General features: G+C 39.8%; 1 protein-coding gene across 1 annotated transcript in view; it reads right to left on the bottom strand.

The window, feature by feature from the left end:
* The window catches only part of DYTN (dystrotelin), a 72,570-nt gene that overhangs the window by 38,127 nt on the left and 21,396 nt on the right, over nt 1-13,047 (bottom strand). Inside the window, exons 9-12 of the mRNA XM_054478869.1 lie at nt 10,904-10,975; nt 10,486-10,649; nt 5,489-5,600; nt 3,896-4,044 (exon numbers count right to left, since the gene is read on the bottom strand). Coding sequence (XP_054334844.1) covers nt 3,896-4,044; nt 5,489-5,600; nt 10,486-10,649; nt 10,904-10,975 — 497 coding nt within the window. The remainder of the gene's footprint in view (nt 1-3,895; nt 4,045-5,488; nt 5,601-10,485; nt 10,650-10,903; nt 10,976-13,047) is intronic.

A 13,047-nucleotide genomic window follows, 5' to 3' on the forward strand; every position in this document is an offset into this window, starting at 1 on the left:
AGATAGTTTGCTGAATCATTGAACGAATTCAATATTATCACTTGGCAATAACCATTAATCTCTTAGAAGATGGTCAGTGCTAGTGTGCCAACATAATAGATATCAAAGATGTGTTTTTTACTATTATTACATTGTGATTTAGTAATATTACACATTCTTTTCTCCTAGATGAGTCACAAATCAGAATTTCTGAACTCATCAAAGTCTAGGGTACACTGAAAATTATTACATAAGAATGTTATTTTGGGGAACAACTCTACTGTACTTGGGGTGGACAGAGTACAACACATTGACATTTAGAGAACCCTGGCTTTGTACAGCCCTTGCAATTCCCTTTCCTCATCTCACCTCCAGAAATACTACTCTGGGAGTAGAGAGGAGAGGTTATCCCAGTTAACAGGTAAAGAAACTGAATCATAGAAAAGTGAAGTGACTTCCTCATGGCCACACATGTGGTTAGTTGAGGGCAAGGCTTCTGTCTCTGTTCCAGATTCAGTCAAACTTCATTACCTTGTTCCAATGCTCCTTGATTCTTTCCAGCTACATTCTAAAACAGTTCATGGTTCACCTTATCTACCCATCCATCAATCCCTCCATCATGCGCTATACATTTTATTATTCATTCAGTCAGTCAATCAGTCAGTCTGTCATTCAACAAATATTTATTGAGGATTTATCATATTCAGACATTATTATAGATTCTGGCAATACAACTGGAAACAATGGACATTCCTCCCCTCATAGAGCTTACATTATAGAGAGGGACACAGCAATAAATAATAAATAAGAGATAGGATGTCAGAGGGTGATTAAGTGCTTTGAAGAAAAACAGAGCCAGCAAGGATAACTGGGAGTGCCAGAGTGAGGACAGTGGTTGAATGGTAAATGGTTGTCAGGAAAGGCCTTCAGGATGAGCCTACATCTGAGCAAAGACCTCGGCGGGTCTTTGGGAGGTGAGCAGTCAAGCCACGCAGGGAGGTGATCTAGGGTTGCCAATCCCCCGAGGTGGCAGCATGCCTGGTGTATTCACGGAGCAGCAAGGAGAGCTGTGAGGCTGAAGCAGAACAAGTCAGGGGAGGTGCAGAGGCGGGCCAAGAGCTGGTGGGAAACAGGGGTTATAGGGCCAGGCTAAAGGCCACTGGGAGGACTATGACTTTCTTGGAAGAGGGAAGGCCACAAAAAAGTTTGCGCAGAGGAGTGACATGATCTGGCCAAAATTTGAAAAGGGCCTGTGGCACCAGGAGTAGACCATGGGGAGGCTAAGGAGGAAGCAGGGGAACCAGTTAGGAGGTCGTGTGACAACGTGAGAGAAAGGGACCACTGAGGTGGTGGCAGTAGAAATAACGAGACTCACTCAGAGTTCAAATCTATTTTGATGGTACAACCAACAAGATTTGCTGATGGAATTGTTTGTATGACTTTATGAGCCAAGCGTTGGAGTTGCAAGAGGGAGTGAAATCAGATTCCTTGATGGAGCTTTTAGCCAAATGAGGAGGCAGACATTAATCAGATAGTTAGATAAATAAATGTGTAGTTACAAACTAGACAAATCCTTTAGATAGAGCTGGCTTAGTCATATGTGAGGCAGAATCAGGGCTGGAACACAGAGACTGTGGAGGAGGAATGAAGCTGGAGAGATTAAGGTGGTGGACCAAAAGGACCAAGACTAAGTCACGTTACAACTTCTCATTTTTAGCCTAAAAACAATGGGAAAACGATGGAGCAATTTGATTTAAGGAAGGCATGAGGGTTTGGAAGGGATGAGTGGGTGAGAAGTGCTGTCATGTTTGTGTCAAAAATGTGTAAAAGATCAGTCCGGCTTCAGTAGCCAAAAGAAATTCAAATAAGAGTATGGAGGCCGGGCATGGTGGCTCACACCTGCAGTCCCAGCAATTTGGGAGGTCGCGATGGGCAGATCACTTGAGGTCAGGAGATCAAGACCAGCCTGGCTAATATGGTGAAACCCCGTCTCCACTAAAAATACAAAAATTAGTCAGGTGTGGTGGCAGGTGCCTGTAATCCCAGCTGCTCAGGAGGCTGAGGCAGGAGAATTGCTTGAACTCGGAAGGCAGAGGTTGCAGTGAGCCGAGATGGTGCCACTGCACTCCAGCCTGAGCATCGCAGCAAGACTCCATCTCAAAAAAAAAAAAAAAAAAAAAAAAAGTATAGGTCTTTGTGATGTGACTATGGGAATACAGAAATTTAGGCAAGATCTCAAGTATCCAATATATCTAGATGATTAACATTTTATAATTACTTTCCTAATGAAAGGTGAAAATAGCTGGCTTTAAGAATAAAGATAAACTGGAAACTGATATATTTGTTTTTATTTTTAAATTTAAATTCTATGTGCAATATTAAAGATATACATCAAGATGATATCCAAATTCTCTAATCTTATATTGATTAACAATCTGATAGGTAAATGTGACATAGGAATAATAGATAGCATCTAATGGTGAGGTCATTGTGTACTTTATCCTTTAAAGAGCCATAAAAACATATTTTAAAATACAACAAACTTTAAAGCAACAAAATGACCACAGAAATAGGGGTCTGGGATTGAGATGGAGATTTGCTGCTGGATGTCTGAGAAAAGATTAGAGAATTATAAAAGAAATTAACAAATGAATACCAATCTGATTTAAACTAATCTATTCTTATATTCCCAGTAGGCAAAATGGAGTGAATAAATATTTCTTTTTCTCAAAAGTGATGAGGCTGGGCATGGTGGCTCGTGCCTGTAATCTCAACACTTTGGGAGGCTGAGGTGGGAAAGTCACTTGAGGCCAGGAATTTAAGAACCCCCGTGAGTAACATAGTGAGACCCCATCTCTATAAAACACAAATATAAAAATTCAGCGAGCATGGTGGTGTGTGCCTGGGAGGCTGAGGTGGGAAAATCGCTGAAGTCCCAAAATCCAAGGTTGCAGTCAGCTATGATCGTGCCACTGCACTCCAGCCTGGGTGAGAGAGTGAGACCTTGTCTCTAAAAAAAAAAAAAAAAAGTGTTTCTCTCCTTTATCTTCTGCTATTTTAAATTACAAAGAAGTGGCTACTTCAAAAATGAAGGTCACAAAAACCTTTTAAAGGTCATCTTTAGGTTGGTGATCAGGTATGTGATGCATATACTGGAAGTGGCAGGCTGTGCCCCTCTGGAGCACAATTTGGCATTCTGAATTTTGAGGATTAACCAAGTACGCAATTTTTTATTCAATGATTTTCATTGAATGAGTTTTCCCTTAATAAAAATATAAAAATATTTAGATAAATGCATGCATAGAGATGTTGACTCTAGAATTTTGGGGGGCAACATTTGGAAATAGCCAAATGTTCAATAATGTATTGCTTGTGAATTGTGGCATTTTCTTATAAGGAAGAGAGTAAGGCCATTAAAAGATGTTTTGGGAACTAAGAATGAAAAATTGTATCTATAGCATAATCCCTGTTTTGGTTAATCTCTGTTTCACACTAAAATGTGAATAGCACTCATCTGTGAGTGGTGGTATGCTGAGTGTCTTTCTTTTCCTTTTTTTTTAAATAAAGTATTAATTCTGAATTAGGCTTCCAAAAGCAAACCAGCAAAAACTAGGAATATAACAAAGTTATTCAAATATTCTAATATTAAAAATCTTCTTTGTCTTTCTGATGGTTTCAGTTGTAGAAATAACTCTAAACATCTGGATGGGTCACCAAAAGGTGTTGTGGCCTCTTAGTTCTACTTTGAAATTAAAGGCCCTTTTTAGAGGAAAAAAATATCTGAAGTCCATCCCTCACCCCTCCTCCTGCCTTGTCTAGGATCTTCAGCATTAGAAAGATTGCTGACTGGTTACCGTAACACCCAGGGCCCTTGGCGGCTGCTCTGTGGGATCAGCTGATCCTCACAGCCACTCACCTGGCCTGCGCATGGTGAGGCACACCCTTTGGATTCACCTGGTCCAGCAGCTGCTGCCTTCTCGCTGCTTCTTTCTTCCTACAGCGCCCCTGAAGAAGGTTGTTTCTGAGGGTCCTGAAGAGAAGTTTTGTATTCTGCATTGCTGACATCTGCTGAAAGGGCCAACATTTTTAAAAAGCGTCAGATCAGTCTACATGTGGTCTTCTTTCCTTACTTGGATGGACTGGCCACCATGAAAGTTTTTGGAATTATTTCTCTTAAGTCCTCAGAAAAATAATCTTACCTCCTTCTTGTCCCGAATTTCTTCACATTCTCATAGAAATAGCATAAGTCTCCAAATTAAACACCCCAAACCCCCTCAATAAGTCCTCTTCCTTAGAGTAACCCCGTCATTTGGCATTCTACACCTAGAGGAGGGCATCAAAGAGGACTAAGTCTGTGGTTGCTCACATTTAGTGTTGTGGATGCCTTTGAGAATTGGATGATAACTCACGGATTTATTTCCAGCGAAATACTCACACATTCCATTCTGTATACAATTTCAGTGGACTCACAGGCCACCCAAAATCCATTTATTCACCCCAAGTTAAGAACCTCTACCAAAAGGAAGCAAAGAAGGAATGAAATGTCTCATTTCAAGGGTTTCAGCACTTGAAATTTAAAGCGTAATAACAAAGTGGCCACATGGTGTCACTCTAACATAAACAAATCCAAAACTTAGAACTAGGAAGGTAAATCCTAGGCCTGTGAACCTGAGGACCTGGGTAAGGCAATGCCCACTGGAAATTATTTGGCAAGATTCAGGCACTTGACCTTTGCAGGCCATTCATGTAAAGGAGAGAAGGAGGGAAAACTATCCTTGGCAAAATTAATTAATCAACATCCTTCGCTATTGTGGTATTTGAGGAGGTTGCCATCTGTGTGAAGAAACTTAGTCACTGGAATTTAGTAATGAAAAGAAAATGTTCTTTCTGGGAAAAAATAGAACGCTTTTTGCTAAAATGTACTATGGTATTTCTCTTCTTACAAAGAACTGAATTAATTTGCTAGGTATTTATAATTTTTTAAAAAATTTGAAAGGCAGCTGTGAAGTTTTAGTTGTATACTTTTTCAGTCAACATTGAGATAATAATCTTTCTTTTTTCCTAAAGAAGAAATATTTGAAATTTAGGGTTCAGGAAAAGACATGTTAAAAAAGAAAAATTCTCCAAAAATATGTTAGTAACTAGAAGTCTTGCTGCATCATTTTTGCCATATCAGAGCCCTTCTCTTTTCCATCTGTACCTATTTCCAGCGCTGCTCCCTGTAACTCTTCACTGACATTTTCTATTCCAGAGTATCTGATCAATTACTTCAGACTGAACTCTGGCCTTTTCTTGTGCCCAGAAACTTTCACTGAGACGTATAATGTGAAGAAAGCATACTTATATTGGGAGATATTCAAGGTGGAGTTTGCCACTTGCTTAGTCTTAAATATTGCAATGTATGACAGGAGTAGAATCTGTGGTTTCACTGGAGGGAAAGTTTTTTTCATGGCTATAGCTTATACTGAATTGATTAATGAATAGTTTGGTATGTGACATTAAATGTTACCTGAACACAGTGCTCAATGACAGGATGAGACTTCTGATGGGACTTGCTGTGAAGACCAGATAAGAAACACATCTGGCAGATGTCAAAGTTGAGACACTTCAGACAGCGGTATCTGCCAATTAAAATAGAAGCACAGCTTACATCACTAGTAGATGAGAGAAAAAAAAAAAAAAAGAATATCCAGGTGGAGAATGAGCAACCCAAAATATACAGAAGATGTCTGAGCTGCCAAATCAGTGTAAAGTTTCTCCCAAACTATAGGATTATTAAATGACTCTAATGCATTTATTTACTCAAATACATCTTCATATGATAGTATTTTCAAATGGCATTATATTAATGCCATATACGCTAGTGTACAGAAGTCTGATTTATTTCCCAAAATACGAAGTGCCTTCTATATGCAGGGTGCTGTGTGCTATAACCTTTAGGATAAACCCTTAAATCTGCAGCAGCATTTTGTGCAGCTGCACAATGCGCTCGAATACTTTGAATTTAATAGCTAATTTAAAAAATAGATTTCAATAAAATCAAATTTTGGCTCGTCTTAAACTTTTGCAGGATATGATAATATTGGGCCTGTATTCCTGCATGGTGTTGGGGAAAATTAAGCCATAGATAACAAATTTAAAAATAAGCACTCGTCATTTTATAGAAGTCTGTATGTAGGAAAGATATAAAGTAGAGGAGGGGAATTCCTCACCACAGCCAAGTTTCTTGACCCATCAACATTGGAGATTTTTTTCTTTATGAGAAATGACAGCCTTAAATCCATCTGTGGTCAGAAGGAGAGGAGAGAGTCTCGAGACACTCTGGTTAGGAGGGGTGTCCCATAATACTCAGGAAACTATTGTGATGTTAGTGGGGAGCTAGTAAGACCTAGCAATCATCAGTTAGTAACTTTTAAGGATATTTGAGTGGGACTGTGTTGTTTGTCTATAAAATAACAGGGAGCTATACATTTTTTCCCCTGATATGTAAATTCTCTTCTCTAATTGCAGTGTATGTGGTATAAAACTCTGTCCTCATATGGTGACAGTTGGTGAGAACCAGGCAGCAGCTACTCCTTTTAGACTGGACATAGAGTTCTGAGCTAGCTATAGTCCCTACCTGTCCTATTTCCTTCATGTATACCACTTGCCTTGCCTTTTAAGCATTTGGGTTTTCAACCCCTCTCTTAAAGGTTACAAAAAAGAAATATGATAAGATTCCAGTGCTCTTCAATTTCATATCTTGTGGCAAAACTTTGACACGGAAGGTTGAAGTAATAACTTCCAGAATTAGGTGATGTGTGATTAAGTGCCAAGTGAAAGGCATGGAGAAGAGGGGTATAGCAGGGAGGCAGAGGGAGAGCCCTATGGGCTGGTGTGGTCTGGGAAGTGAGGCTCATGCTATACATGGAAGGCTGGGCTGGAGATTAAAGCAAAGGAAATCCCAAGTAGAAAGAAGAGGAGGAATAAGGTAATGAAGACTGGGATGAGTAAGAAGGGTTTAGAGGACATTAAATCTATCAGACCTGCTAACTGCCCTGAATAACAGCAGGAAAAAACCTTGGAAAGCTTCTGAGGCCAGATGGCAGAAGGTCTGATGGTCTGATCAAAGTCGTTTAGAGGCAGAGTAAGAGAATGTAAATACCTTGAGATCGCCCCTCAGCTACCCTTGTTTACTGCTGTACTTCCCGTGGCAGGATATTAATAAATAATGTGGGATGATATAATAGCAGCTAGCATTTTTGTGCATGTTCTATGTGCAGGCAGTATACATGTGTTGACCCAGTTAATCCCCATGGAAATTCTTTCAGGTATTCTTACAATTACCCTCATTTTGCAGATGAGGAAACTGAATTAAAGAGAGTTTAAGTAACTTGCACAAAGTTACACAACTACTTAGAAAGTAGTAGAAGATTTTGAGTCCCAGCTTACTATCTGAATTGATAGCCTGCCATTTTAACCACTAGAATAGACCACACTATTCTAGAATAGACCACCACTCCTCAAGGCAGGAGGCTTGAGTTTGAATTCACATACCACCATATATAGTACTACTTATAGTAGTACTAATAGTTGAATTGGAAACTTAAGCTCACTTAAGTTTAGGAGAATGCCTGGTACATGGTAGGTTTTTCAATGAACATTAGTTGAATGAAGTTGGATAAATGACTTAGTTTCTTCAACTAAGGAAAAATGGAGCTAGTAAACCCTATCCTCCTGGCCTTGCAAAATTTTTAGAAAACTTTAAAAGTTGTTCAACATACATAAATGGGAAGACATTCACTTTTTCAATGAAGTGTACAACATAATAAACTATTTTTATAAGGATTTTTTTATAAGGATTTTTTTAAGGATTTTTATAAGGATTATTTTTATAAGGATTATTTGATGAGCCATCCACGCTGGCTGCTTTATCAAGCATTAACTAGATGGCCGTGATTAACTTATCTAGGATAATATGCTGCTCTATCCTTAAATTTGTTCCTCTGTGTTCTGAAACTACCTACAGGTATATGAGAATGGTTATTGTGTGGGTAATGAGATTGGCCTGTTTTTGATGTTTTTACCAATATAGAACCCAGGTTTTCTCCCAATTTCATTTCAACCTTCCATGGCTATCACAGAGCAAAAATGCTGACATGTCCTTCTAGAATTTTTGTCTTGGATTAAGGCCACTCTATGGTCTTTGCACCTTCTCTTTCTTTAGAAGGCCAAATCTTTGTCCTCTTCCTGCTACCTGCAGATCTGCAAATACATGTCCTCTAACATGGCTTAATCAAAGCTACTGGTTGAGTTTTTTGAGATCCCAAAACACAGTTTAAAGTTAGGATTACAATATATCCAGGCAATTTTTAACAGAATCTGAAGTTTAGAGCTAAAGAAGTCTCAGGCATCATTTGATCTACCCTGCTGAATTTTACTAAAAACAAAACAAAACAAAAAACAAAAACCCCAAACTGAGGTCCAGAGAAGTTAAACACCTTGCCCAGGTCTCCTAGCTCTTTGTATATGGGACACCTGTTTATTGCCTTGGATGTATAAGAGGAAAGACGGTTTACATGGAGGCATTTTAAAGAAATTCTGTTTTCATTCTCAACAGATATTTGAAGTATAGCATTTCTCGGCATCTGCCTTTGCCATTTTTAGGGGCGACTTAAGTAAGTCACTCAAACTCTTTGAGACTCAATTTTTGTCATCTGTAGAATAGAAATAGTATCTGCTTTATGTTATATATAATAATTTTGAAAAAATATTTCAATGTAAAAGTTGTGTTTTATGTAATTGCAAAGTTAATCCTGTACTCGACCTAGGGCAGGACTTGCAGTAACTCCTTAACTGATACTTGCTTATTGGTTAAATGATTATAATGTACTCATAACATGGTAAATCATATTCAGATTTCCCCATTGTCCAATACAAATAATTTATTTTTCATTGTAGTATGAAGATTTCCTTGTTCCTGCTTGCTTGGTTTCCAACAGTCCCGTTCATTTATATGTTTTATTGTTTAAAGTTCAGTTCCTTGCAGAATTTTCATGAATGAAGTTTCACTGTGTCCTGCAAATTCTCTGCAAACCCAATTCATTTTCTCGGCAAAATTAAAACAGGATCTCCAGTTTTTTGGTGTACCACGCAGACCTATTTTACCTCCATGGGGAGCATATTTCAGTTCTGGGTTAGCTAGGGTCAGGAAGCATGGGAAGGGAAGGGGAACAAAGTAAGCAGGAGCTGAGGCCTGAGGCCTCTTGTCCCCTTCTCCTTCCGGGAACCCTCAGTTTTGCCTTGTATTTAGCTACCTGATGTCCCAGAGTTTTAGTCTTCCCACATCTCCAGCCCCTGTTCACTTATCGTGAATAATGGCATCTTCCATGCCTGGCCTACACCTGGTGGTTTCTTTCTCTTCTCCCAAGCTTTAATGATAACTCCAATTTTACTTTCCTATGGTTTTATTTATGGGAGACCTATAACACTCTTTCTCTAGGATGGGATTTTGACTGTTAGCCTCAAAGCTATGGAAATATTTGAATCTCCCACCTCCAAATCTAGCTCTCAAATCTGCTTTTTGCTCCAGGTGGACAGAAGATCAGGCCCGAGTTGCTCTCACGAATGCTGATGATCTCTGTGAGTCTGATGCTCATTTGCAGTTGTCTGCACAGGGAGGCAGCAGAGCATCATGGCTGCAAAGCAGGGACTCTGGATTTAGGCTGTCAGCCTCTGCGGCTTGCTAATCATGTAGGTTATTTAACTTCTCTGCAAATAGGGGATAAGAATACAACCCTTTGTATAGGCTTACAACACATGTTAAATGAAATGACCCATGTGAACTGCTCAGCTTGGCATTTGTCTAACACTTAACAAAAGTAGTGTTGTTAGGATGATGATGATGATGGATGGCTCCAAAATTTAAAAGGTTTCTTTGGAACAAAAGACAGGCCAGGTGCAGTGGCTCACACTTGTAACCCAATGCTTTGGGAGGCTGAGGCAGGAGGATCACTTAAGATCAGGAGATGGAGACCAGTGTGGGCAATACAATAAGTTCCCATCTCTACAAAAAATAGAAAATTAGCTGGGCATGGTGGCATGTGCCTGTACTCCCAGCTACCCAGGAGGCTGAGCTGCAAGGATGACTTGAGCTTAGGGGTTTGAAGCTGCAGTGAGCTATGATAGTGCTAGTGCACTCCAGCCTGGGTGACAGAGACCCTGTCTCTAAAAACAAACAAAAAAACAAACAAAAAAAAGACAAAATGTATTCCTCTTAGAGGAAGAAAAATGTCTATTAGTCACATTATGCGTCAGTGGAAGAATTTAATATTTCATCCATTATAGAAGATAAAAGACAATTTATTATCAACCAGGATGCCTCTTGCCAGGAAATCATTGAGCCAAAAAAGTCAACTGAATTTCAGATGTGTAAGGAGGACCCCAAAAAGAATCTGAAGGGATGCAGCTCCAACTGTAGAACCATATGGAGAATGATAATCCAAGAAATGCTGCTGATGACTGTACCTGAGTCCCGTGATTGGGAAAGTCCTGCAGACGGTGCACCGAGCAGGGTGAGTGACCCTTTCAGCAGCTGATAACCGGCGGCAGGTCGGGAGCCACAGGAGGATGGCAGGCTCAGATTGGACCCAAGACAGGAATTTCTCTTCTTTGATTGCTGGGCTCAACACCTGAAAAACAATGGCACCCTAAGATGTGTTTTTAGGCATGACTTGATGTTTTCATTTTCTTTTCTGACTCTAATTCTGTCAGCTCTGCTGAAGAAGTTTATCATAGGAAAAGCTGGAGGTGAGACTACCTCCTAAATTCAGTTATCTGAGATGCTGTGTGGAGTAATAATAGGTCTATAACGTAAATCAGTCAGCAAACTATCCCAATACACCGTGTCTGTCCCCAACTCCAGGGACGTTTGCAAGGCACTCACCCCTTGGAAACAGCTGCGAGTGGCACTTTCCACAGGGCACAGAGCACGACTCTCTCCCACGACAGTTGGGATCTGCAAGAGACAACCTCATCTTAGCTGTTAGAAAGTGGAGAAATATGTCGTCTCTGGGAGCAGCAGGGCTGAGAGTTGGTGCCCACAGCCGTGTAGTCACAGGTATTTGGTATTAGAGACCAGGTGAACTGTCTCGATCCAAGAGAACAAAGCAATGTGTGGGTTTTGTGCAATGTTTGCGTTAAGACAATGAGTAAGCAAGTGGGAAGGAGAGGAGGGAGGAGGGGAAGGGAAGGAAGTCTGCCAGTGGGGTGATAAACTGCTTCCTTCTGTTTTATTTTCTTGTGATTCCAAATTATTTTAACCTTTCTTTGCCTTTGTTCACCCACGAAATGAAGATCACAATAACACTGTCTTAAAATTTAGAGTTTTAAAATATGTATACTTTTTTTTTACTTTAAGTTCTGGGACACATGTGCAGAACATGCAGGTTTGTTACATAGGTATACATGTGCCATGGTGGTTTGCTGCACTTATCAACCTGTCATCTAGGTTTTAAGCCCTGCATGCATTAGGTATTTGTCCTAATGCTCTCCCTTCCCTTTACCCCACCCCCTGACAGGCCCCCGTGTATGATGTTCCCCTCCCTGTGTCCACGTGTTCTCATTGTTCAACTACCACTTATGAGTGAGAACATGCAGTATTTGGTTTTCTGTTCCTGTGTTAGTTTGATGAGAATGATGGTTTCCAGCTTCATCCATGTCCCTGCAAAGGACATGAACTCATGTTTTTTATGGCTGCATAGTACTCCATGGTGTTTATGTGCCACATTTTCTTTATCCAGTCTATCACTGATGGGGATTTGGGTTGGTTCCAAGTCTTTGCTATTGTATATATACATATTTTTAAGACTAGTCAAGTGCAGTAGTGAGAAGCCGGAAAGAGTAGATCAAGAAGTTCAATCTGTAACTGACTGTAAACAATCTACTGAGATAACTCACTACCTTTGGACAAGCCTAGAGTGGCTTTGAGAAAAACGTTTCCAAACACTTTCGTATCATATCATTTTAAGAAATGCCAATTTCTGAGGTAGGGTGGTAATTAACTACCCTTGTTTAAAGCAAGGGATGAAAGGAAAGGAAATCAGTTTGTCAAAGAGACATCTGCACTCCCATGTTCACTGTAGCACTCTTCATAATAGCCAAGTTTCTGGAACGATCTAACTGTTCATTGACAGATGAATGGAATAAAAAATGTGGTATGTAACATACAACGGAATAGTACTCAGCCTTAGGAAAGAAGGGAATCCTGTCATTTGCGGCAACATGAATGAACCTAGAGGACAACATGCTAAATGAAAGAAGCCAAGCACAGAAAGATAAATACTGCATAATCACACTTACATGTGGAATCTAAAAACATTGAATTCATAGAAACAGAAGAATAGTGGATGCCAGGGGCTGAGGACAGGGATAAATGAGACGATGTTGATTAAAAGGTAGAAACTTTCAGTTAAAAGATGACTAAATTCTAGGGATCTAATTGCAGCATGGCTACTAGTGATAGTGCTGTATTGTTTCCTTGCAAATTGATACAAGAGCAGGTTTGAAGTGTCTTCAAACCCCCCACCCCCACGAGATGGTAATGATGATGGTGACAGATGGGTTAATTAATTTGATTGTGATAATCATTATGCAGTGTATATCTATCTCAAAACATGATGTTGTACACTTTGAATATATAGTTTCTGATTATCAATTAAATAGTTTTCAAAAAATAAAGTGAAGAGTAATTGAGATTTGATATTTTGCTCAAGGTCAAAAAAGCAAGTTAGCAGCAGAATTGGGGTCTCACTCCAGGACTCTTACTCTTTCTTGAGGAGTTTCCATGAAGCTTTGTCACAGCCCGACCTTACATATATTTCAATGGCTCAATCTGTGCCACCACACTCAGTGGTTTCCAACTTTCAGCCACAGTCACCATAAGGCGTTCAATTAAGGCACTAAGAACCTTTTGTGACTGCCAAGATGGCCAGGGACTCGGCTCTGACATCATCTATATGCACAGATACATGTACCTGTCACCTCCATTTATTCCCATTTGGTCACGGGTCCTAATTTCACATCTGATGT

Source organism: Pongo pygmaeus, chromosome 11, assembly GCF_028885625.2.
Source record: "Pongo pygmaeus isolate AG05252 chromosome 11, NHGRI_mPonPyg2-v2.0_pri, whole genome shotgun sequence".
NCBI classification, from domain to species: Eukaryota; Metazoa; Chordata; class Mammalia; order Primates; family Hominidae; genus Pongo; species Pongo pygmaeus.